General features: G+C 41.7%; 2 protein-coding genes across 8 annotated transcripts in view; one reads left to right on the top strand and one right to left on the bottom strand.

The window, feature by feature from the left end:
* Positions 1–12334: 12334 nt before the first annotated feature.
* Positions 12335–25580, bottom strand: TEX36 (testis expressed 36). Of its 4 annotated transcripts, none has more exons than XM_053388935.1 (4): positions 25379–25580; positions 21898–22029; positions 14547–14624; positions 12335–12843 (listed from the first exon to the last, which is right to left on the bottom strand). In XM_053388935.1, the coding sequence occupies exons 2-4, from the start codon at positions 21976–21978 to the stop codon at positions 12508–12510; spliced, it is 495 nt and encodes a 164-aa protein (XP_053244910.1). In that variant the 5' UTR covers positions 21979–22029; positions 25379–25580; the 3' UTR covers positions 12335–12507. The 4 variants fall into 4 exon arrangements, with proteins under 4 accessions (XP_053244910.1, XP_053244906.1, XP_053244908.1 ...); XM_053388931.1 differs by lacking the exon at positions 25379–25580 and adding an exon at positions 24289–24502; XM_053388933.1 differs by lacking the exon at positions 25379–25580 and adding an exon at positions 24155–24254.
* Positions 25581–25770: 190 nt separating this feature from the next.
* Positions 25771–27368, top strand: part of EDRF1 (erythroid differentiation regulatory factor 1) — a 35720-nt gene continuing 34122 nt past the window's right edge. For 2 of the 4 annotated variants that reach the window (XM_053388907.1, XM_053388905.1), the window contains exon 1: positions 25771–26001. In XM_053388907.1, the coding sequence (XP_053244882.1) occupies positions 25888–26001 (114 nt within the window). In that variant the 5' untranslated portion in view covers positions 25771–25887. The remainder of the gene's footprint in view (positions 26002–27368) is intronic. The other 2 variants (XM_053388909.1, XM_053388906.1) reach the window with 2 other exon arrangements.

Here is a 27368-nt window from a genome sequence, read left to right as displayed (position 1 = left end):
TAAACACGCAGCATGACTGGAACACGCTTCCAATCCAGGTCAAGGGTCCTGCATTGGTTTCTGCTGAACCCCAGCCCCCCAACAGCTGCTACTTGCAGACAGCACCTTTGAGTGGGAAGTGTTTTTCGACAAGAAATTGGTCACGGCCCCAATAATGAATCAGGAGCATGTTCTGGGTTGTGGCATCACAACTGCTTTTTCCTTAAAATAAAAGCGGCTGGGAAAAATTACACCGGAAATGGCTAAGAAAAGCATAAAGATGAAATCTACATTAAGGGTGAAAAGAGAGCAAATTCATTATGAATAGATGACTACAGCAACACCCAATTTTTCAGTTTCCATTTTGCTGGCAGTGGTGACAACTGAACTAGGTATGTGGATCTTCAAAACCATTACATCTATTGTCTGAACAGACCTGGACAATATGGTTCCCCAAATATTTTTTAGACTTAGATAAATGTCCCTCTTTCAATGCATTACTTAAGTTGGGGGGTGTAAAGTAGTGGTGCGGGGAGGGCAACACATTGCTAAGTTGAATGTATTACCCTGCTTACTCTATATTTTTCATGGCCTGCCACTTTTTATTCCAGTGATATTTTTTCGTAAGCGTGATAGATTATTCAGAATGTTTCTCTTGGGCCAAAATGGCAGGCTTAGGGATTTATTTTTGCCTACACTGCAGTGCCCAGTTCAGTAGGGTGGATTTGATTTCCTCTAACATTTATTGCCTCAATAGTGTATCATCTTTCTCTACAAACCATAGAGGATACTGCCTTGGAACAGATATAGGGGATATTTTAATAGGCTTCTTTGTGTCTATATGCTTGTGTTAAATTCTACTTTATCTTGTTCTCACTGCAAGAAGTCACACACAGGGGCTGCAGCATAAGAATCAGGTTGTGGATTACTACAGGGACCAAGCTAGGTACTTGAAAAGCACAGGGCAGAGGCTCATGCCACAAATTTACAAAAGTGTGCAGAAGCTAATGCAGGTGTCGCCAACTTTTTTGACCCTATGGGCACAAACCAGAAAAACCGTCAGACATCATGATGTGCCACAACTATTCCTGTGTACCCTGCAGTGATGTACACATTACCTCCTCAATGGCATTTAGGCTTTAAAATTGTGTGGGTCCCCCCCCCCCAATGATTTTTGTTTGTTTCTGTTTTTTTGGGAGAGGATGTAATCTTCCTGGAGAGTGCAGTAGGGAAGGCTAGGAATTGCCAACAGGATTTTCTGAGAGCGGTCCTCTGCCCCACTTACAATCTATTGGCAAGACTTGTGTACATAATGAATAAAACAAGTGCCTCTGAGCAAATTAAGATAGCAGGTAGCCGGGTTGTAAGTGAACTTTGTAGTGTGTCCAGTCACTCTGAAATGGTTGTGTGTTGGGGGGGGACGGGAGATCCAGCACAAAAACCCTGTGGCTTAGGAACCATGGGTCACCCCTAACAATGCCCCTAATGTATAAACAATCCTAATGTATTACCCCCATATACATTTGTAAATGGCGTTCCATGAGCTCTGGGACTCGTCATGGTGTCGCGGCAGAAGCAGTTTAGTCATGCAGGCCATATGACCTGGAAAAACCTGTCTGCAGACCAACACCGACTCCCTTGGACTGAAACCCCATAGTTGAATTAGGCTGCACCCCATAATAGAATTAGGCTGGACTTAACTGTCCAGGGGTCCTTTACCTTCACTTTTACATTTGTATATGTCCATATGGAGCAAGTGTATATTTGGTGGACTTTCAAACATAAATAGAAACATTTATTAGACGTTTCACAAGACAATCCTAACCATTTTAAAATCAGACACAAGTTGCATAGATTTCAGTAGGCTTACTCCTAAGTAAGGATCGCAATCAGGAAGAGTAATCCATACCCCCCCACCTTGCACCAAACTGGGAGGGGAAACGGGCAGAGGTGTCCCTCCATCCAGCATTTCCAGCTAAACTGGTTGCGTGCTAAGCATGCAGGTGCACAGGCCACTGGTGGGATCCCCACCAGTGATAGCCAGTGGATGCAGAGGTGGGGGGGGCTGGGACATAAGTAGCCGGGAACCCATTGGATCTCAAGCCAGTTTCACAGCCATCCCACTCTAGCTCCATGCTAGTGCAGCAGTCAGCAATATGATTGCTTTGCCCCTCATTTTCTGCCCCAGATGCTGTGAGCAGAAGATGCTGGGGTGGTGACCTCACTGCTCCATTCAGCACCACAGGCTGGCCGGTGGAGGCAGGATTAGGATTACAGCCTACATTTCTTTGCACAATGAAAGATTTTTCCCTGATCTTGAATGGCAACGTGTTTCCTGCATGTGGATTTCTAAATCTGGCCCTGATTTCTGTTGTATGACCATCCTGTTACTGATATTTCCTTCATAGTGAGAATTCCTTTGGTGGAATGTCAAGAGGTCTTTTAATGGGGTTGATTGAGCAATGTTTAAAACAATTAGGGTTATTATTGTTTTTTCCATTTTTCATTTTAAATAGCACTTACTGAATTTTGAGAGACTGGGTAATACACACAAAAAAAATGTAGAAAACTGGCCAGCCAAATGGAACAGGTTGACATTATTGGCAATATCTTTCATGAAGCATTTTAAAATGTTAGCAGTGCAGTTCTTTAAAACACACACACACACACACACACACACACGAATAAGTTTGACAAACATCTTTAAAGACCTCAATTAGTTTTGAATGCTTGTGTTTAATCGAAATCCAGGAGCCTGGGCCACCACCATCCTACTTCATAGAAGAGCTAGATTGCACTTACTCAACAAGTGATGTGAGACTCCCCATTTAACAGAATGTTTTCAGAGCTTATTCTACCCTGATGCTTTTGCCAAAACTGGGATTACTATATTTTGTTGCTGGCACAGTTATGCTCCAGAGGCAGATCTGTTGCATATGCATTGGGGATGCAGCATAATTAATCCATAATGGACTGAAGTAGCAAGACGTATCAACTTGGTTTTGGTCATTGTTTGGGTCTGACAGCAGTATATCTAATGTCGGGCTATTTTCCAAATATCAGGGCCCTCAGTAAATATTAGAAAGCTTGGATTCCTGGAACTGCCTTGATTGCTAAGTGGATTGCTTTAAGAGCTTGGCAAGCTAAATTTCTGCTGAGCCACAAATGGGGGTTATTGGAAATATCAGCTTTAGCAACCAATGAAAAATGTTCATATAAGAAAGCAGGTGTTTGAGCTGATGCCTTTTCTGCAGTGCTTCACTTTTAGGGTTAGCAATGATGCTCTATTGGAATCCTTTCTCTCCTTTTACTCTGTTTTATACAAAACATTCCTCTTTCTTTTTTTCAGAATGTGGTAAGAATGAACACTGGATAAAATGAAAATACTTCTTGTATTATTTTGTGACAGTAGGAATATGATATGTGTATTTATCTGGAGTTCATTATTCATTGTGTAAACTGCATCAAAAACCAAGAAAAAGACCAAATTTGAAAAAACAACAACACCAATGTATCTCTTTTAATTTTGATTTATATTGAGACAGAGATCTAATCTGGGCTGGGACTCAAACAGCCAAGTGTCATACAGAATTAAAGGAAACTTGACAGAACCAAATGTTTTGAAAATAATTGTGACAGCTAATTCTGCTATTTATACTAAACATTCTTTTTAAAGGCTACAATCCTGCTTGATTATATAGAGAGCAGGGATGCTGCTTTTAATTTTTCCTACTGGCAGTCATGTATTTTAAAGATTACCGTAATTTTGCCCCATAGGACGCACCGACCCATAGGACGCACCTAGTTTTTTGGGGGGGGAATAAAGGGGAAAAAATCATTTCCCCCCCAGGCGCGGGGCTGGGACAGGGGATGCCCAAGCTTCCCCCGACCCCAGCCCCCAGAACAGGCTGCTATCCGCAAGCCTAGGGAGCCCGGCGGGAAGTCGCGCTGGTCTCCCCAGGCTTGTGGATATCTGTCCCCCGAGCTTGTGGGGCTGGCGCTGGGGAGAAGCGTGCTTCTCCCCAGTGCCAGCCTCCAAACCAGGTCGGGGAACAGCAGGATGGCGGCGCTCCGCCTCCCTGCTGTCCCCCGAGCTTGTGGGGCTGGCGCTGGGGAGAAGCCTGCTTCTCCCCACCGCCAGCCTCCAAACCAGGTTGGGGAACAGCGGGATGGCGGCGCTCCACCTCCCCGCTGTCCCCCGAGCTTGTGGGGCTGGCACTGGGGAGAAGCACGCTTCTCCCCACCGCCAGCCTCCAAACCAGGTCGGGGAATAGCGGGATGGCGGCGCTCCGCCTCCCCGCTGTCCCCCGAGCTTGTGGGGCTGCCTGATATCTGCACGAAGCCCGGGGTGCGCTGTGCAGCACGCCCCAGGCTTCGGGATGCAGGCTGCTATCCGCAAGCCTTGAGAGCTTGACGGGAACTCCCGCGGAGCTCCCAAGGCTTGCGGATAGCTTCCTGAAGCCTGGAGAGCGAGATGGGTTGGTGCGCACCGACCCCTCTCGCTCTCCATGCTTCAGAGAAAGCCTGCATTCGCCCCATAGGACGCACACAAATTTCCCCTTCATTTTTGGAGGGGGGAAAGTGCGTCTTATAGGGCAAAAAATACGGTAATTTCTTCAGGTTTTCAGGATTGTGGGAAATGAAGGTGGCTTCACAATAAATTCAATGATAAGTACATAAAGCTGCATTACTGGAATCCAATGCAGTCAACACCATCTGTTCCAAGGCTTACCTGGATTGTCCTGCCAATTCAGCAAGCAAGAGCCACATATAACTGACATGGATGTGTAGCCTCCTCAATGTGTAGTTGAATATCCTGCTGAAATGGTTGGATTCATCTTTCAATGAGGTTACATGTCAACCACCAGGTGCCACTACTATTTACCTACCTTCTTACTTAATTTATAGGCCACTTTATAACAAACATTTCTCAGGGCTGCTTGCAACTAGATGTTGTATGATTGTTGCCCATGATTGTAAGTGGCTCAGGGCCTGTTTTCTCATGTTCTCGGTTTAGTGCTGTAGCACACCATCCAGAACGTTCCCTCTTCCCATCTTGGTAGACAAGTGAGGGCTTTTGTGGGCTCATCAACTCACACTTCTGAATTGCTGAAGCAGCACTCCCCATCTCTGAAATAAACGCTGCTTTAACAAGCCTCCAATGTGAATGGTAAATATCTTTGAATCAAGCATGTCAGTTTTTAAATTGTTTATTCTCTTATCAGTCCCATGAACATATGCTTTATGGAGCATTCATTGCTGCGGCTATTTGCCAGTTTTGTATTATTGTCAATGGATATAATATTCATCATCAGTTTGTGTGCTGCAAAGAGTGAAATCATTATTCACCAACATTTACTTATGACAATCTAATCCTTCTGAGCCTGACCATACAATGACACAGCTGGCATTCTCCCAGCTTAAACAATGGGTGGAAAGGCACATCAATGGAACCTTGGAGAAGCTATCTCGAAAGAAAGAAAATAGCAAGAATAACACAACTGAGGGGGAAATTGGAGTAAAACAAAGATATGCTGGATGCTGAGAAGTATCCTGATAAGGGTTGCTAACCCTCCCATAATAATAATAGTACTACTGCTTATTTCAGTAATACATTCATTAAAGTGTATGCAAATTTTTAACTTCCCAATGCCTAACAGAGGCAGAACTGAAATTTTGCCACTGCTATCATAAGCAACAACCCATGCAGATTTGTTTAAAATCAGACTGCTTAGAGCTTTCTCATGAGCAACATATAGAAATTAGAAAAGCAATAAGGAGAATTATGTGCAGAAATGCTTAACGCAGAATTGGGGATCAGGGAGAGGAATCAGGAATTGGACAAGGCACCTATTGATACCTATACAAATTTCTTAAAAATAATAATAATCCATGACACCTTGTTTTCTGCATATTCATGTAGCCCTTAAGAAAAAGTGCAAGGCTCACAATAGCAATACTCCACAATTTCAATAACATTTATTTTGGACACTATGTGTTCCCTTCCTCAAGCAGGACAGTGAATATATTTTTCTTTTCTTTTCTTTTAAATAAAAAGGAGCCTGAACACTCTTTATTTTCTATAGCTTACTTTTGCAAGAGACATTGGTGCTCTGCTTCTTTTCCATATCAAAGCTATATGCCTTAAAGCAAGGCTCCCACTCACCTTCATTATGTTCATAAAGCTATCAAGCACTGAAGCAGGATCAGCTAGTGCCACAATAAAAAGTAAGGAAGATGTCACACTTGCTGCTCTGTTTAAATAGCTCTATACATAGTGCAACCTAACTTTTCACTAAAGGGTTTATACTGTCTGCTAGAACACATCCTGCTAAGGTACAAGTGGCAAAGGAACACAACAATGGTCTGTATGGAATAAGGTTGGTGGAGGTGAATCAGGCTATGTTGTTGAAGCGTCAGGGAAGAGGGTTTGTAATCCTTCCACAGGGCTTTCAGAGTGGTTTTCCATAGAGTCAGAGGGTGCTAACTTTGGCAAGGTAAGGGAGGGCAGGATAAGGCAGCGGTAATCCCTTGGGACGCGGGTGGTGCTGTGGTCTAAACCAGAGCCTAGGGCTTGCCGATCAGAAGGTCAGTGGTTCGAATCCCTGTGATGGGGTGAGCTCCCGTTGCTCAGTCCCTGCTCCTGCCAACCTAGCAGTTCAAAAGCACGTCAAAGTGCAAGTAGATAAATAGGCACCACTACTGCGGGAAGGTAACGGCGTTTCTGTGCGCTGCTCTGGTTCGCCAGAAGCAGCTTAGTCATGCTGGCCACGTGACCCGGAAGCTGTACGTTGGCTCCCTCGGCCAATAAAGCGAGATGAGCACCACAACCCCAGAGTCGTCTGCGACTGACCTAAAGGTCAGGGGTCCCTTTACCTTTACCTTTAATCCCTTGGGATCCAGCAAACCCCTTTCCTGAATGTAACCGTTATCCTTTCCCCACGCACACCTATCTCTCTGTTAGCTTAAAAGGCCCTTCATCAAAGGCTCTTTCCTAGGAGCCCCTGCTTTTGGAGGCTAGGTGGATGACAACCATTGAGATGGTTTTTAGCTTAGCACCTATCCTTAATTTTTTAAAGGCTTTTATAAACTGCAGTTGGGTTGTTTTAGTCTGTCCCTGCTGCCTGTTGGTGCCACTGTGTTTTATCTTGTTTTTTATTGACTAGTGGTTGTTCTACCTTTCTATAATTTGAAGGGACTGTAATGCTGTCATGAGAATAATGTTTACAGGAAGTGTGGGGTGTATGTTGTCTATATTTCTTTGCCAACTGGATCAGGACTTTTACCGGTTCTATACCTTATAATGCCAGTGATGATTCTGGAAGCCAGTGCCCCCCTACACCATGTATTTCCTACTGGGTATAGCACTGCATACGACCAGAAATGTTTTCCAACACCTAATCATGTTCCAAGAAAATGCTGATGAAAATTCCAAAATACTTCAGTTCCTATTCAATGTGTAAAGTATCAGATTTCCTTGATCTAGGCTGCACAGATTATTATGACCTGACCAGTGCTGGCAAAAACAATCTAACCTTTACCCCAAGACTTCTATATCCATGTTACTCTTAAAAAGATGAAATCATGTTTAGCACTCAACATCAACCTGACCTTTGAACACATCAGTATTTCTTGGAAAATTATTATGGGCAGGATGCCTACCACAGTAAACAATATTAGCTGCTCCAACCCATTGTTGACTCATGCTGGGTTCTGGCTTATCAAAATAAGAGGTTAGAAACCAGCAGGGACCAGAGATCTTCTGACAAACTCCACAGGATATGAAGAACAATGTAAATGCTCCAGCCCTGGCAGATATATTTCTACATTACTGTTCCAGAGATAACAGCTAAGGTGAATCATTTCCCACCACCTACAGTACCAAATGATTTCAAATTCTGAAGGGACCATATTTATTTCATTGGTAGCTAGCAATTTACTTACCCGAAGATCATTATATTTATGTGTCTGTGAAATCCTCACAATAATTATACATTTGAGCTGTCTCAGAAGTGCTATATATATTCTCATTAGTCATGTACTTCCAAGGATATTATCATTTTTCCTCCAACAACCTTTGCGATACAAGTGGAAAGGACTCTACTGCACATGAATCTGGATTCTTATAGGCTTTAAAAAAAGCTTCTAGTTTAATCAAACAGCAGGGTAGCTCATATTCACATGCAAATGCTGGAAACAGTGTTGGGATAAAAGAACTTGATTTTTTTCCTAAATGACTTCACTGGTTGCATTTATTTAAAAACAAGTCACACTGCGTAATATGAGGGAGAGAATGTGAAGAAAGTTTTAATTCCGTAGTACTTTCAAAAGAGGTTATAGGAATAATTTGGATAAGGTAAAACTGATTGGCTGGGATCCATAAAGCCCTGTGCACAAATGAAAAGCACTTCCATGCATGCATGGTCTGTTTTTTGTGAATAGCTAATTTCCCATTCTAGTTGTAACCTCTTGTGCTGCATCATAACCCACTCTGGGGACCTCCTCAAGTTTCGGGTGGGGAGGGGAGCACCATGAGACTGAAGCATATCTAGGTGCTTACCTTGCATTCTTCTGATGCGGGGCGGTATGATCGATGTTATTCCTAGTTTTTTGAACTGCACTCCACTTTGACTATGTCTTGGAAGGAGAGCAACATGGCACAGAAGAATTGTGGCCACATTACCTTATGGGCGATTGCACAGTGCTGGCCTCCTGCTGGCCATAAAAATGGGCTCGTAATGGCAGGAGTGTTCATTTTCAATGACATTACTGAGACTTTGTTTCATTACTTATAATTGTGCATAAAACGTTACAATAGAACACACACTTACATGGGAGTAAGTCCCTTTGAACTCAAGGTAGTTTATTTCTGAGTAAACATGTGTAAGATTGCACTGAGTGGCAAACACCAAACAATTTTAAACTAGTTGTGTTGAGCTCAGATTTAGACTGCTTGTGCAGTGGTGCATAAAATATGAACATTAAAAGGCATAGTGACTGCTGAGAGGAAAGGAACACAGCAATGTTAGATTCTGGGGGAAATCCATCAGTGTGGTTTATTTGCATACTGGAATCAGAAGGGGATTGATTTTGCATGCTTATTGATTTGGGTGTTTTTTGATGAATTATAAGTCTAGGACATATTCAGAGAGTGGACTGAGATTTGGCATCCCTTTAAAATCGAAGAAGTTTGAATTTATAGGCATTTCAGTTATGCAAATAAGGGGATATACACATGCATTTTATTAGACTTTAGTTGTATCAAAGCCCCAAGAACATTGTGCTGTATACTCAGGATAATTTGGGGGCTATGCTTAATACAAAAATGCTGCATAACAATTACTTTCTTCTTCATTATGAATGATTTCCACTATATCACCTTGGACACGAGAACAAGCTTGAATTCCCACCGCATGTAATTTATTATTACTGCTGTAGATATTGTTTTGTGTTAGAGTGCATAAAGTATTTCTAGAAATATATTGCAAAAAATCTACAGGGGAGGAAATGGCAAAATAAAACTGCTTCAGAAGTTATTGCATTTTTATAATAGATCAGCACATTATTCCCATAGTAAAGCACTTTAAGAAAATAGGCTGGACGTTTTCATCAGAAAAAGCTTTTTTGCAAGCACATTATATACAGACCTTGTGCTGATGACATGGTACACATATTTAACATAAATTACATTCGTGAGATATTCAAGAAACTAGAGAATAAACTCTGGTGGTTTAAGATTATTATTTTTTAAAATAAAAAACCAATTTAAACTAGCCTGGAAGTTACACCATTTGGCTTCTAAGCCTTTCCCCTAATTCCAGATATGTGAGAGTTTACAATGACTCAATATGAGGAAAAGGGGCTCTGTACATGCTTAGAACCGTTTTCCTTTTTAGAGATGAGCTATAGCACTGAAAACAGAACCCATGTTGCCCTGGCTCAAATTAAAACAAAGATAAATAAACCTAGAATTACAGTGCAATCTAATGCATATCTACACTTAGAAGTCCCACTGTGTTTGTGGATTTACTCCCCAATATGTGTGCATAGGGTTGCTTAGCCCATGTAGTAAACAGAGAGAAGTCTCTTCTGCCATTTTTCTTTACAGACTGAGTTCTAAACAATTTCAGCTTGAAGACTGTGAAACTGGAGCCCAGCTCCATTTCCCACACCACTTTTTCAGAACTATGACTAAATCATTCCCTCTGCTTCCATATGCAAACAAACTCAGATTATTGGAATGGTCATACTGTTACACAAATTATGGGGCAACCTCATCATCGGGGTGCAGAAATATTTTGTGTTGGTTGAAAAAGTGATGGACATAGAGTTTGATTTCAAATAGTTACCTCTGCATGCCACATCTCGAGTCAAGAGGGGCAACAGGTAAGTCATGAGCAGTAGCCTAATTCCACTGGTGAGTTCCCTTAGAAAAATGCTTGGGGATTGTTGTATATCAGCTCAGTATTATTAGTATGATTAATTATAACAGCAATGATGGTGCAATGCCAACTCACTAAGCTCTCATTTTAGAAATAAACATGGGTGTTTCATTTCCCACCATGCTAATATAGGTGGTTCTCTTGCTACTCCTTGGTAAGTTCAACATGCTGAACTTGCTGGATCCCACAAGACCAAAACTCAGTTTACTAAATGTACAAAGGGGTTTACCATTATGTATACATTTATATGATAAACAGGAACCCACAATTACTCTTTAAATATATTAGAATTGGAAAATGTTTAAGAAATCTAGATTATGGAGAAGTAGATAGAGTTAACAAAGCTAGACTCTTTTCTTGCTGTTGCAAAACATGAATTTTGCTTTATTCACTTGTAACTCTAAACCCCAGATAAACATTACAAATGTAGCAAGAATGCATTTCTTCCTTCTGTAGGAGGACCAAGATTGCCCTCCTGAGTGTGCCAAACAGCATGGGGTACTTCACATATTATGTGATTGGCGTGCACTTTACTTTGGAATCTGCTTGGGGATGAAATTGTTGGCTAATGCTGTGGAAATTTTGATTCTGCAATAGACAGGCTGCTTTTATCTGCCTTGAAACAAGAAATCACTTTCTTTTAATGATGCCGCGCTCTTGGCTTTGCCACTGTTTTAATGATGTCATTAATTGTTTTTTGTTTCAAAATGTTGTGCAACAGCACCCCAAGCATCTCGATAGGGGGCCCCTTTACAAACAAAATCATCATCATCATTATTTCAGTAGCTACTGAGGAAATGTACTAAATTATTTTGGAAAACTTCCACAATAACTTATCTTGACATGACATTTCCACTGTGTATTGATGGAGGGAATTTTTATATGGATTGGGAAGAAGCTAATGTTGTACTGTTTTCAGTATATTGTGATCCACCTTTACAAAAAAAAGTAAGGGCAAAATGTATCAACTGGCATTTAGATTATAAAGAGAGATGCATGTGATGCCAACATAATGGAATCGTTATGCTTGTGTACCTGCTTGCTATTTTGACATTTTATGGCTTCTGTTTCATGCCATGGTAGGGTTTTTGGCTAAAGGTGTGAAATCCTTAACCTTATATGTATTAGAAAATTGTTGTCCTTTGAGTGTGACCAGGATGCTTGCATGCACAGCAATGATTTTCATATAGTAATATACAACCCACAAATCATTTATGGAACCTTGAGGGTGAGTAACACCCAGTAGGTGTTGGCAGCTATGCTGCAGAACCAGCTAATGTGAAACTGCCAGGCCAATATTTTCAAAAAATAAATGACACCATGGAGATGTGGTACATATATTATAAACTGTTACAGTGCCATGATATTTTGCAGTATGGCATCCATGTAGAGAGAGCTCTTGTGTTCCAGAATAAATAATATTGCCACAAAATAAGTGGCACCAGGCCAATCTTAGGATGAGTTGTCATCCTGAATAGAGAAAAATATACATTTCATTCATAGGTCTCCTCAGTTAAAACATCTGAAAACTCCCAACTACGCAAAGTATCCTTTACAACTTCGCATGTAAGCAAATGGGGAAGGAGTATAGCAAGAGTTACACTGATATGCCTCCCACTTTCCTCAAAGCTCTAAACAGCTTTAAAGATGATTGATCAGATGCTATCTTTACCAACACATCTCATCCTGGCAGGGACATGACAGAGGCATGGGCAACATCCCATGTATTCATACAGGTTGTTAAACCGATTGCCAGATGGAGGTAGAGATAGCTCAAGCCTCCGGAGACACAGTGAAAAATCTTGATGTTTTAGAGCGAAAACTAAAGTTATTTTATATTCAAGGCAAACATAAAATGTGTTTCCCTTTTCCAAATACACTGATCCTTTTTTAAAAAACAACACCCAGCTGTATAAATGCAACCACTCATCCAATTCCTGTTGCTTTAATGCCACTTAGCTTCTTAAAATAATTTCAGATCCAGGGGGGGAAAAGTAGAATGATAAAGGTGGTGTTTGCTAATCTTTAAAAGCCTATTGTAAATCCACACTGGAATGTGGTTTAGTAGCGTCTTCACATGGAAAATTTATTCTGTTGAATGTTCAGCAGGTAAAAGTTGCTGAGGCTCAGAGAGAGAGCTTCTCTCAGGCCTGACAGGAGCTGAAATATTAGGATTGGCATGGCCTTTTGAAAACCACAGATAATCGTTTGCAGCTGAAGAATTTAAAGCAAAGGACCTATCTGCATGGCTTTTGGGAAATCGCCCCAGAATGGACCGCTTGGTATTTGGATACTCGACAAATGAAGTCTGATAAATGGTATGCTTGTCAGTACTGCTTGGAATGGGTTCATGGGCCAAAAAAAGGTAGCTTTCTGAATGGTGTTGGCATGTCTCGCGTTGAAATTTCCTTAGTCCTAGTCCCTAAAAGAGATGAAAGAAAACACATATACTTCAGGTTTTTCTCACTGTTTAAGGTAGCTAACAATATACCCTAATTACAGAACCATCACAGAATGTTTATTAGCATATTTGGGAGCGCATCTTGATAACTGCAGATAAACAATTAATTTCTAAAGATATCATTCTCATCTGATATACAGGAGAAACGAATACACATCAACAAATTTAAGCACAGTTGTGTACATCACCAAATCACACATCAGGGAACCAAGGCCAATTTAATTTTCCATAGTGAAAGAAGATGTAGAGTTGCCTCACTCAGTGTGGAGTAGACACAAGTATACACTGTGGGTGGAATTAAACTAACTTTTATGCAGAGTAAACCTACTGAAATGAATAGACCAAACTTAGTAATACTTATTAATTTTGATGAGTTTACTCTAAGTAGGCCTAGCATTGAACTCCATCCTACATTTTAATGCTGACCTGCTTCTACAGCAATGTGTGAGGTAGCCCTTACTGACACCATTGAGTCTGACATTTTGATCAAGGTTAGGCTGGACAGCAAGCATTTATTTCCATTCTTCTGATTAAGGACAATTTTTGTGCACTTCTAAGAGCTATGTTAAGGGCAAGCAATCTGTCTTAAATCTTGCAACGAGACAAGATATAACTTTAGCAGAGAAATAAACATAAATAAACAAGCAAACCCATTAAAATTTATCACACTTTAGCATTGCATCAGACTGCTCTCTGGAGGAAGTGATGGGACCAATAAACTGAAGCTGAATCCCCAAAAGACAGGTGTCTTGTGGGTAGGTTGTCCTTAAAGCCAGGAATTTGGTAGATGGCCTGTTATGGCCAGAGCTGCATTCCTTCTGATGGAACTTGTGCACAATATGTGGGTGTTCTTGGCCTCATCTCTGTTAGTGGAAGCTAGTGTCTGGCTGATCTACTCTCTAAGGCCATTCCTGGACAGATAGCTCAGCCACAGTGACCTGGTAACTTCCAGAATACTTAATGTGCTCTACCTGGAGCTGCCTCTGAAAATGATTTGTGAACTGTAGCTGGTACAGAATCCTGTGACAATAGTATTGACTCGCTTGTTTAGTTGTACTCTTATAAAACCCATTCTGAAGAACCTATATTGGCTGCCTGTCTTATACTGAGCCAAAGTTCTGAAGCCACTTAATAAAGCTCTAAATTACTTAGGACCTAGGTTCATCTCCCTGTAAATTGCACCTGGCCATTAAGATTTGCTGGGGGTGGCTACTTGTCAAACCATCTTTGAGTGAAGGTCATACCTCTACAACTAATGAAAAGGCCTTCCCAGTGGTACCTACCAAACTATGGAATATCCTATATCTGGAAAGCTAGATGGTGCTACTACTGGTTGTAGGTACCAGCTAAAAACTTTTTAGCCCAGCTTCTAATTAAGTAGGATCTTGATGCATTAGACAAATTATTTTTTTAGTAAAGAGCAGCAGAGGTTATTCTGATTGATTTTATGTTGCTTTAATGGTTTTGTTTACATTGCTATGTCTTATCTATGTATTTTTATCTGTTTGTCATCAGTTCTACCTTTCACTCTTTTTTACATCAATTCTACTATCATTTGGAAGTGGGATACTACAAAAGGGAGAATGAATCAGGTCGCTTGGAAAAGAGACAGCAACTCTTAAAAGAAAGAACCCCTTGCCCCAAGCAAAAAACACAATACTTACAGAATCCAAGTACTCTCCGACATTCAATAAACAATGTCTATTATCATGGATTGAAAATGGAAATGTGTTTACTGGTTTCTAAAAATAGAAACAAGAAAAATATAATAATTATTACGCCTGTGCAGTATTGCTGTAGCTTTCATATTCAACAGAACCCAAAATTACATTCATGTAAACATGCCTATATGTTATGTGTTTCTTTGTAGGTAGTCTGTTAGAAAAGAATACAGATTGATTACATTATACACTAAATTTATAAGAGAATTTAATCTCTCCTAGTCATCTAAACACTTACATAAGTACCCAAACTTTTGAATTAGATCAGTTTTATTTATAGAGGCACAAATTTTTAGACAAATACCAAGATTTCTTTTAGTGCTGAGTCTACAGCTAATAAAAGCTGGACTTCAAAAGGAAACTCGTAATTGAATCAACTTGAGATTTATGAGCTCAGTGCCACCCACTGAGAAGATGCTATATATTATATGCTATATATTATATCAAATTACCGACTATATATTGAAAATGGCTAAGTCTCAAATATAGCAAGCACAAGTACACATGTTAAATTTTATTACAGTTAGTTTCCAAGTTCTGGCATCTCATATTAAGTGACAGCCAGGAAAGCTAGTCTCTAAAGATTTTCTGTGATCTAGTGAAGTGAAAGCCAACTGCCTCCTGCAGACTCAACAAAATGCAAATAAAGAACAAAACAGTTTTAAGAGTCTTAATTCAGAACTATAAAGTTAGAGGGAACCAAATAGCCAAGTAGTGCAGCACCCTGCTACAAAATCCTTAATTTGGGGGATGAAAAGAACAAACGAGACAATTTATCCAGCTCACAGCCCCTCCCATAATTTATCATGAGATGAAAGTTTGCACTTTTATGTTTCAAAATAACTTTTAAAATTGCTGTTTCTAGCTGTTTGCTATTTCTTGCTAGCAGGACCCCCCAAAAGTAAGTTTTGCCTTCTAAAAAAAAATATCATTGCAATGTATCTCCAAAACCTACTTATTCCCATTCCATTTCTTTCCCACTGAGATTGACTGGACTGTGAGCTTGCTGTTGTAGTATATATGTATCTTGTAGTATGTGTATGTAGTCCTCTCCCTTGCAAAATGTACACTTCCATGACACAGACATTGGTACAGTGTTGGTGCATTGATGCCTGTGTGGAATCACTGAGAGTTCTGTGTGAGACTTGGTTTTTCCTAGGAGGCTTGTTGCCTATGTGCTCCCCATGTTCTATGGTCCTGTTCTATAGAACTGACTGCTATGATTAGGTTAGAACTCTCTCCTTCCCTCTGTGGTCCTGGATTTTTACCTGGCAAAAGGGATGTAGCAAATTAAGCTAGTGCCATCAGTGTTTGGAAAGCTACAGGATTCAAACTGTAGTCTGCAGGAAATATTGTAGCATGAGAAATCAATTATTGCTCTTCTATCCATTGCAATCCATGGACTTTCAGCATAGGCATGGGAGCAAGGCAGCAAACAAGCAAGATGACTGACAACTAGATTACTGACCAGCAGGGAAGTTTTCCAGTGCTACTGGAAAGATTAATACATAAGAGAGCCAAGTGTTGAACAGCAGCCTGTCTAGATGATTGATAAGGAACAAACCTTTACAGTTGTTCCACTAACAGCTTACAGGCAGCAACTGAGGGTTTTTGTTGTAAGCAGCATTCGAAACTCCCATTGTTCTAGGCGCATTTTGCAACTGGGAATTGAATTAGTGTGAGCAATTTCTGAGCTCTGGGTGCAGTACTGCACCTAACATTTCAGATTATAGCTGCCACTGCTGGCGCTGGGGGCGTTGGAGAAGAAATTCTTGCTGGCTCGACTTCCAAGATCACTGCAGCGTCAGGCAAGCTGATAGGTTTTGCCTCTCAGCTGGCCTTACAGAAAGGCAGCATTTTGTGGGACCTTCATAAGAATATTATGGGTGCGCGCAAGGGAAGCATGACTATGTTTTTTGCTGCGAGGACTAGACCATGTGAAAAATGAACATAAGATTTTTGGCTGCAGTTCATTCACTTTCAGCTTTGTATTCTTGTTTTAAAAAAGTGCACCTAGACATTCCGTTGTGGCGCCCACAACCTAGGTTTAAGGTGCCATTTAGCTCCTAGTTTCTAACACTGGTAGTAAGACTGGCATACTAACGAGGTCTTGATTCTAAGCATATCTTAACAATGAATTCCTGCACTGTTTAGCTTGAGCTTTCACCTTTATTCATTCCCATTTCTGTTCTTGAGATCCCAGAGAAGACTGTGAAGGGTCCAGAGCCAGGTGGTAAATTTAATTGGGATGCATCAGGTCCCCTGATTCTGCAGGTTTCCTGAACAAGTGTTTTCCTTCAGTGAAGTGTTGGGGTTTCCTACAGGAGGCCCTGACCCCTCTGGTATGTGCTGCATCTGATGAGGTTTCACTTGATTGTGGCACTGGAGGTACACTGATCTTGACATATGGAAGCTGAACTGGGCATTGCATTGTCAGCTCTTCCTGGATGATTCGTGTATGGGATTTTGTTTTTACATGTGAAGGTGTGTGGACCATCACCATGCAGTGACTTGTGCCTTCTGCGCCCATCTAATGTGGCTATGGTTGGTGCACAATAGTAACATTTCTGGGGGGGCCTGTGGCAATTTCTGGGGGGCCCTGTGGCAATGGCTTCTGGTGCTGCCATGTTATCTCTTGCTTATTCATATATTATTTTGCTTTTTACTTTACTGCTGTGAGGGCAATAAAACTGCAAAGGCAGATGTTGGTTTTGCTGTAGGGTCAGTCTACTAATAACAATTCTTAAAATTTTCTAAGAAGTCAATAGCATTCCAACATTATATTTTGATTATTTCAACTGCTTATAATTGCGAATATTGTGCACACGAAAAATTTATTTATCTGAATATTGCCGGCTTCACCTATTTCAGCCTGCCAGATTGACAGAATTCCAGAAATAAAGAGTTTCTGTTCTCTAACATGCATTGGAAAGCAAAGATCAGATAACACATTTAACTGAGAAACCTTTCTTTCAGGCCCCACCTAACACTTCTCAGCATATTCTCTATTTTAGACCATGAGTCTGGTTTTACAATTTTCAAAGAAGGATCTAGGTAAACCGAAAAAAATGACAAGATCTGCTCTGCCAGCCTAGATTTCTACCCTAATACCACTGTAATCGATGACCAGAATTAACTGATAGAAGATGTCAAAAATTTCAGAGATCCTTTTTTTTTTTAGATCCACCGAGTGCAGTTATATCCACGAACATTTCTAGGCCCTCTAACACATAACTAAAGGACTTATTTAAAATGTACTATGGGAAATACCAGGATTCAAAGAACTACTTTAGGCATCCCCAAGGACTTGGGTACACCCTGAGGAATTTTTGACTTTTCTTTGAACAGATCCCCATGTCATATCACAAACGGCTTTTGAAAGTCCCCTCAGTTTTAAAAACTGCTTGCTATGCAGGCTGTTTTATTTTGTTTTTTGGGAAATACAAGTATAAATGCCCCTTGGGTACATGGAACTAGTTCCACCTTTGGACCCCAGTTTATGTATGTAGTAAGTGAATTCACTCAGTCTTAATGATTAAATAATTCAGCTATACTTGAAACTATTTGCAAGACTGCAACAAAAGTAAGAACAATGTGATACAACTAAGGAAATGCTGTAGTGCTCCCTCTAAGCAAGTTAATTAATCTCACAGCTAGAGTGGTGCCTCACAGGGAGAGATTAGACAGTCAGCTGTTGCCCACAGTTAGCTTCCAGTTTCTTTTAAACTGGAGAAAAGCCTTCTCCAGCAGTTATTCAAAAATTGTTCAAGTAAAGTCAAGTCTCTCACACTGTGTTTTTGTGACATCATATACCACCTAATGGCAATCTGCTCATTCTGACATGTCTATTCTGTTTTAGTTCATCATAAAAGGATCATACATACTTCTCAGAATATTCCTAAACAGTGGAAAAAACAATCAAACAATAGAAATAAATAGATGTCACACTAATTAAAGCCAGATCAGAACATAATAGACCAATGGCTTAATAGCCTCTTTTAATCAGTGGCCAAAATGACAGATGGTTTAGAAATATAAATCCCCCTCCACCCTCAGACACAGATCTTTAGCCTTTTGCTCTATTCCTGTTTCTAAAACATGGCTGCTGTTACCGTGAGCTCAGCAAACACCAGACTAAGAAAGAATCCAATTAAACTTAACATGTAGTAGGTTGGAAACAAAAAAACAAAAAACAGTTTTTTATTCTCAAAGAGAACTATCCTGTGAAAGGTTGCATTACTTGGGTTTGATGTTCAGCAAGAGCATATTCCATTCAAGTTTTACTTCAGTTGAACAAATTCCCTTCAAGTTGCTAATTTTTCCCTTTTGAAGGATACCACTGTTGATTACAAAGTCTGCAGCTGCTTGAACTGTAGGAAATAAAACCAAAACCTCTGGGATGTACCCTCATAGCTTCACTAAATCACTCTACTGGGAAGGAAACAGTGATATTTAACCCCGTCCTTAAAATACGTTTGAAAAACACAGAAGGCATGCCTCCTAAATTAATATTACATATAGAAATAATGAGACTCATTTCTTATGTATGTTCTTGTGCATTCAGAAAAAAGTTAGCCAGCTTAATAAAACAGAATGGTACAGCCATGTATTCTTGTGCTTAAAAACTTGGACTGCTGAAAGTTAGTTGTGAAATCCATCAATTTCCCTTCCTCTACATTATACAATCTACAACAAGAATGAACAGAGGGAAATTGGTCACATAACTGAAGAACCATCTTTTCCCACATGAACCCATGTGGTTCTGCTTTGGGTCCTGAGCAGAGGGATTGCTAGTCATGAGCACACCCTACTCTAGCTCCTCTTGGCTTAGCCTAGTTGGCCGGGGCATAGAATGGTTGTGAGGGAAGTTGTAAACATGGTAGCCATTGTAGCTGTAGCGCCCAAACAGCCTTCCATAGTCTTCAGACCCATGAAGAGAGAAGCCCCTTTGCTCTTTCAGGCTTTGGTGATGGGATTGGAAAGCTCTCTCCTTGGCTTTCCCCTCAATCTCACCGAATTCTGAATTTCTTCAGATTCAAACCCTTCTGCAAAATCTTAATATACCTAATGTTCTCAGAGGTGGGTATCTGTATCTATAATCCAAACTGTCTTAAATACACCAATCTCTCTCTCTCTCTGCATTTCAAACATGGTAGGTAGTGACGGAAGACAGGCGTCTTTGTTTTCTTTTAAGCCCCAGGTGAAAACCCAGGACTTGCTGGGGACTTTTAAGCCTCTTCGCCTGCAATACTTTCCAGGAAGAAATGCTCTATTGAATTGAATATATATTGCAATAAATGGGACTTACTTCAGAGTAGATGTGTCTAAGATTGTGTTATATGTTTATGCTGGTATTTTATTATTCTCTGCCTCAACTTCTAATCTGTAGATGTTTTATTGCATGTTATTCTATTGCTTTCATTGTTTTATTCTGTAAGGCACTGTGAGAATTTAAGCAGAAGATCAGCTAATAAATAGTATACATGCATGCATACATACATTCAGAATGCAAGGCAATCTGTGCAGCTCATATTTAAGGAAGCCCATATTTATGTGCTTTTTCCTTCATCAAATGACATTATTTCCTGGTCCATTTGTTTGCAATTATAGGTGGTTGCTTTTTAAAAAAAAGTAAATTAATAATATTTGAAAAATAGTTTATCCTGTCTGCCATCTGTGTCTTGCAATTTGCTGCAATTATTCAAATAATCTGTAAATGTTTTTAATTATATGCAGTTAAATAAGAAAGATACCCTTTAACTGTCTAATTCTTGATATTTGTTCAGTAATCTGAACAATTTTTATATCCATGTAAAGCATACAAAATGGATATACTGGAAAGCAATCATAGGTCAAGAGGTTCATTGGTTTTTGTACAGTATGACTGTTATTGTGTTGTTGTTTTTAATTATTCCAGATCTACAAACAAAGTTGTTTTATAAATAGTGCTTTCTCTCTATTTTTCTTTTCTGTTCTGTTGGAAGAAGTGATACATCTCTCCATTTAGTTTTTATGAATTCATTAACAACAACAACAAAATGAGGATGACATGGGGACGACAGGTGTACAGCACCACAAAAAGACACCTGCATCCAGCATTTAATGCACCTTATAATATACACCTTGAGAGAAGAACATGCATTGAGATAGATACTTTATGGAGCTCTCGGGATTTAGCTCTACTAACAGCATCAGGGTTGCCTTTCTCTGGAGGTCTATATGGAGCGGTGGATTTGACTGTCTATTTGCATGTTTAATCTGTGCCTCTACCTACTTTTAACCTCTATATTTGTACATGAACTCAAATATTACAAAACTCCATAAGCCTCCAGTTATCTCCTTTCAAAGGAAACAGAACCCACATAAGCACTGTGCCCTAGAACTTCCACTGCTCAGGAAAGTTGAGGTGGAAATAACATCATGGTCATGAAAATCATATCAGTGATTGCCCAGTTCAGATGCTATTTTTATTCACATGAACCTATGCCTGAGAAAATACAGACCAGTTCCCATGACAAAAAATATTGCCTGTACCATCTCTAAAATATTCATATATTTAAGCAAGATGTTTTAATTTATAACCTAATAGATGATTTTATTAATATATATTTGTTCTTTAGATCCAGACTGTCATGCCAGTATGATACATTAGAAGCTAGATTCTGATGGGTTTATATAATGTACTGAATAAGGGCTACTTAGAGCAGGGATGGAAGACCTGTGGCCTTCTAGCGCAGGCATAGGCAAACTCAGCCCTCCAGATGTTTTGGGACTACAACTCCCATCATCCTTGACCACTGGTCCTGTTGGCTAGGGATGATGGGAGTTGTAGTCCCAAAACATCTGGAGGGCCAAGTTTGCCTATGCATGCTCTAGCTGTTGTTAGACTCCCAACTCCCATCAGCCCCAAGCAGATGGCCAAAGGTCAGGGATGTTGAAAACTTTAGTCCAACAATATCTGGAGGGTCACAGGTTCCTCATCCTTAAGTCTTAAGGACATAAAAAACAAAATTAAGACGACCCTATATGAAATAAAAGTCATTTTATTACATTTTACTATCAGCATGTATAATACTATAGCATATAAACTGGACAAAACTACATTCGTGCAGTCAAAAGTGAAATTGTATGCCCAGAATATTACAAGATTAATAATATGAGTAGAAAGTTACGTTTACAGTTTTTAAAACTGAAGCTAATTTCGTTTTTTACCTAATAAATAATCAGTCTAGCAAGTAGTCACAAACATTCATACATCAAATTGACACTCATGAATGCAAGAATGTTTACTGACCTTCTCCCGAACTTTGTACATCTGTGGCAATCTATTGTTGATTTGATTAGTAGCTTCTAAATTTAGTATCTGTTTTTGCATAGAGGCTGTAAGAGATTCAGGAAATATTTGCAGCTTTCCAGACTGTGCAAACTGTGAAACATAAAAAAGAAACAAAAATATAAAGAAAACATAAAAACATAACAAAATATAAAAAGAAGCAAGTTTGTATTATTTGTATTGCAGCAACACCTAGAGGCTCCATTAAGAAGCAAGAATCCCACTCTACTTTCACTTAACAAACCAAATATCAAATGCAAAATAAAATATAATTCCTGTTTTCAAAGCTTGGGTAGGTAATTTAAATATATGGATGAAAGCAGTAGAACACACATAAATTTCATAATAAATGGCAAGCCTATTCAATTGGCAGGGCTGCAATTCTGGTCCACTCTAGTGGAAGAGTGACCTGAAGTAGGAAGAGGGTTTTCAATGTTATTGCAGTGTTCAACATGTTTCAGGAGAGATCCAGACAGTGATGTCATAAACCTGCTCTGCATATTATTAACTGCTTCAGGATGAACTGAAGAATCGATACTAGAGCTGTGAACACTTCCTTGTACTGTCACTTCAGTTTAGAACTTCAAAATATTTTCCCAAAGGGTAGCCATGTTAATAACTTGCAGCAACAACAAAAATCAAAGACTCTTATGGCACTTTAAAGACTAACGAATTTATTATGGCAGAAGTTGTCATGGACACTTCAGATGCTGTTATGCTTCTGTCCATTATATGACTGCCAGCAGTGACAAAGGTAATGAGGTGTTTTCTCAGCAAATGGGGGGGAAAAGAGCAGCATACTAACTGGGCAGTAAAATTTTGGAGAAGACAAATATTTAGACAAGTTAACCTGGGTGTTAGCAGGGGAAGAGAAAAAATAGAAATGCACCAAAAAGGGGGGGGGTTGCTTTGTGTGTGTTGTTGTTATTAGGGGAAAGGGTGCACCTTTGATAAGATTATTGTAGAAAATACAGCTGTAGAAACCAGTCTAAGAAATCCTTGACTTTCATGATGACAACAAATCCAACGCAACCACCAACACTTGATTTCTTACAGGATTTGTCCACACTTCCATTTATCCTGTAAAGGTAAAGAGACCCCTGACCATTAGGTCCAGTCATGGCCGACTCTAGGGTTGCGGCGCTCATCTTGCTTTATTGGCCGAGGGAGGCGGCGTACAGCTTCCGGGTCATGTGGCCAGCATGACTAAGCCGCTTCTGGCGAACCAGAGCAGGACACGGAAATGCTGTGTACCTTCCTGCCATAGTGGTACCTATTTATCTACTTGCATTGGCGTGCTTTCGAACTGCTAGGTTGGCAGGAGCAGGGACCAAGCAACGGGAGCTCACCCCGTTGCGGGGATTCGAACCGCCAACCGTCTGATCGGTAAGTCCTAGGCTCTGTGGTTTAACCCACAGCGCCACCCGTGCCCCTTTTGTTATTGTTATTACCTGTTATTGTTATTTCCTGTCCCTTATTTAAAGGAATGGTTCCTTATATTGGTGAAGGTAAGGCTGGACTTTGGGGCCCCAAAGTCTAGGGCCTCACAGCCCAGAGGGCTCTGATTGACAATCCAGAAAATGGCAGAGTGATGAAGATAATGGCAAACAGGCCCCACATCAACCCCTGGATGAGCATGTGGGTATCAGGGCACAGTAAAGCAGATACTCATAGCTGCAGGTGGCACCCCATCCAGTCAGAGGTAGCCAGTTATATACATGGTTACATATTCTCATTTCATTACTTTTGCTTTAACATTATAGTATCCCTTTCTGCAACAAAAGGATGCTTGTTTCCAATAAAGTGTGTTTAGCGTCAGAGCAAATTGATTTTATATACTGCCCTATACCCAGAAGTCTCAGGGCTGTTCGAAGAACTGTCAGCCAAGGTGGTGCTACAATTTAAAGCGAGTTCAAAATGCAAAACTGCACAAGTTCATAGTATCATTGGGGTTTTTTTAGATCAGGGTCTGCACATGAATTTTGCTCTAACTTAACAGGAATGTAGAAGTCCGTGGATTGGCGTATTTGTTTGAAAATAAATGTTGTGTGCTTAAATTTCACACCTTTAAGTAATATACATGGCCTTATAAAACCACCGCACACACCCCGCCCCCCAAGACCGTTATAGGTGAAGGTCTAAGTACTTAGCTGCACTACTCCATCCTTGTTTCCTAGTGGAATTTAGCACTAAGACGAAATAAGCAACAGGCTGCAACCTGAGACGTTGGGCTATGCCTTTCTCTCCCTTCCCTTCACACACAAACACCCGCCGCCGACCGGTGAAGAGAAAGGAGGCAGCCAACGCCAGCAGAGCTGCTCAGAGGCTCCTTCTCTAAGGGCTTCGCCTTACCCAGGCGCCATCCCGCGCGGTGCTGGGATTGGCCCGCCTCCCCTTGGGCATGGCCTCCCCACGACCCAGCGCGCCCCGAGTCCTGCTGTAGTCTGGCGGGGTTCAGCTCTGCGAGGGAGCCGGAAGGGAGAGCGGCCCCTCCAGGAGGCTGAGGCAGCTCTCGTTGCCATGGTCACTACTGTCTAGCTCACGTCTTCTGCGCCTGGGACTCCCTCCATCACCCACCGACCCTACACGCGGCCGGGTGGAGAAGCGCCCTCCGTAGCTCGCCCAGCAATGAATGAAAAAGGCGGAGAAAACCCTCATTATTTCAAGAAAGGCCAGCGCCTCTTCTCTCTATTAGTTTCCCGGCTTTTAAGAGGCAGCACTGACTTCGACTAGGCACACTGGAAGTTGAAACACGCAAATTTATAATTTATTGCCACACCGACGCGGGTGGATTTAGAAGCGGAGGGGTGGGTGAGAGCCCGGGGGAAGGGTCTCCTTCATTCATCTTAATAGGGGAGCGGGCGAACCTCGCATTCAATGCATTAGCCACATCTTTTAGCATCTCTCTACACAGCTGAATGCAAAGAACCACGAGGGCTAACCGCATGCATATGAATTGCAGTTTGTTGACAGATGGACTGGGGAGTAGACCCAACTGTTGTGAAAGTTTTCACGCATGCAACCCTGCTCTGCATGCAAAATATTCATGTTTAGAGCTCACTGAAACCACAGAGAAGTGCAGCTAGCCCAGCCCTTTACTCAAAAGCATAACGATTGGACCCTCACTTCATTTGTAAGGGAAGGACCTGTGCTAGAGCACCTGCTTTGCAGCGCTCGGAGACTGTAACCCCTGGAGAGGGTGTGCGGACAGTACAAAGCTGGGTAGTCCAATGGGCTGCCCTTCTGACACTCCTAACTAGCCACTGTTTGGCGTGGCCTTGGATATTACATGTTTGGGGGTGAGTGGTTGAGAATCCACCATGCACTGTCTCAGCACAAGGCGGCACTTCTTTCATTCGCCCCATTTCACAGAAGATCCCCACACACAAGAAATGATACAGAGAGCGAGCATTAATTATTTCCACTTAAAATTTGAACACACACAAGCTCTGTGGGCAGAAGGCACAGGTGAAATCAACCTCACTGCTGCTCAGCCCATAGCGGCCTTTACTGTTTCCCCTCCAAATCTACATTTCCCAGGATTCATAGGAGTGTCTTGGGTTTGAGTTCTGGAAAAAAACTACTAAGAAGCAACTACTGTCAATTGGCGAGGCTCCAATTTTGAGCCTACTACAATTGAGCTTTTGGCTCCGCCTCCACGTTTTAACCAATCCTCTGCGTCCGAACCAGACTGAGAGTTGAACCGCTCCCTAAGAGATCTCGCGAGAGTTCTCCTGTCTTTCACGCGAGCCTGCCCTCTGTTGTTTAGTGAGTAGCCTAGCGAGGAAACGAAGTAAGCGCAGCGACGGAAGGGAGGGGGCGGAGCCTAGGTGTGCGCGGTAGCGTCGAGCTCTTTCCGGTTTTCTTCCTAGGTCGCCGGAATCTCCTCTCAGGGAAGCCAGTGAACTTCCGGTTGTCACCGCGGTCACCGCTGCCGGAGGAGCGAAGCGAATGGGGGACCCCCGGGGAGCAGGGGCCGAGTCGGGCCTAGCGGGGAAAAGCGACCCGGGGGCACCCGCGCCTGGCCCGGCGTCGCTGAAGGGGGAGCGAGAAGAGCCGAATCAGGTACCCTCACTCCGCGTAGGCGGCTGTTGACCTTTACGCGCGCGCGCTCCCGCACAGCGCACCCTCCCTGGCCTCGGTGCTTTCGGTGTCTCCCCGCCATAGTCACTTACCCACGTTGCCAAATTCACGTGGAACCCGCGTGTGGGACCCTCCCCCCCCCCGTCGCTGTCTTAAAGGAAACGAGAGGGGGCAATGCTTGAATTTCTCCTCACACGCTTCGAGTTCAAGGTTGGGACCCTCCTGGGAGAGAGAGAGAGTTGAAGTCAGAGTTCACTTTCAGCTGTGCCTCCAAATAAGCGAAGTGACGAATTTCTAATGCCGTCTCTCCCTGCCACCCCTTTCGTGTCTCCCGCCCCCTTTTCCTGTCATGGTTCCCCTTGTACCGTTTTTGAGTTCACTTCTGGCAGCTGGTAAGTGGGTAAGAGTAGGAAGGGGGATGCTGTGAAAGGACCGATACCGAATGGTCAAAAGAATACACAGCGATTGTGTAACAAAACTGTTTCTTTTAAAGACGGAGCTATTTTTGTTCTGTAGCCCTGTGAGTGTACTAAATGGCATTCCTGAAATGGCTTTAGGTGCGTCTTGGTGGTTGTCCCTGCTTTGCTCATTGTAATATTGCATTGTGATTAGTAGACACATGGCACAGTGGCCATAGCACTATGTTATAGCTGTCAACCTTCCCCTCTTTTGCGGGAAATTCCCTTATTCCAGCGCCGTTTCCCGCTGCTACCCCGGATTGTTAGATATCCCGTAGACTGCCCCCAGGCCAGGTGAGGCTGCTGATCCCTTATTTTCAAATCTGAAAGTTGACAGCTACGCACTATGTAGGGCACCTCATGTTGGGGAGGCGGTTTTGCCATGTTTGCCCTCTCCCCACCCCTGAAAGGTCTTACTTCCTTAGGGAAGTTTGGTGCCATACAGGTCCATAGCAGCTGGAGGTGCAGGGCAGCCTTGCCAAGGAGTTAGGCTCATGGGTTAGCTTCTTTATTGAAGGTTGTGACTCGCATCACTTAGCTGAACAATACGATTGGAATGCCTATGTAACATCTTTTCACCACTGTACATTGGTGAATGCATGAAATCTTTCTGAGGTTGCACAAATAACAACCGCTCTCTTCATTATTGGTTTGATGAGGACCTTTCTACTTTGTATTTTGTGGGGGATCTTTTTACGAAAGAAGGAAGCGCTGTGAAATGGAAACACTAAATTATTATGTGTTGGGGTGTCCTTGCCTTAGTTCAGCACTCACCAGACAAGGGAGTTAAAGGCATTCCTGCAGGGGATGAGTTTTCTCTGAACCTTGGAGTGAGAGTGATTTGTGTGGGTTTCTCATAGACTTTGAATGGCTGCAGTGGGTCACTCTTGT

The sequence above is a fragment of the Podarcis raffonei genome, chromosome 5 (assembly GCF_027172205.1).
Source record: "Podarcis raffonei isolate rPodRaf1 chromosome 5, rPodRaf1.pri, whole genome shotgun sequence".
Taxonomy (NCBI): Eukaryota; Metazoa; Chordata; class Lepidosauria; order Squamata; family Lacertidae; genus Podarcis; species Podarcis raffonei.
The sequence above is the reverse complement of the archived record's forward strand: the minus strand, read 5'-3'. Positions and strand labels throughout refer to the sequence as shown.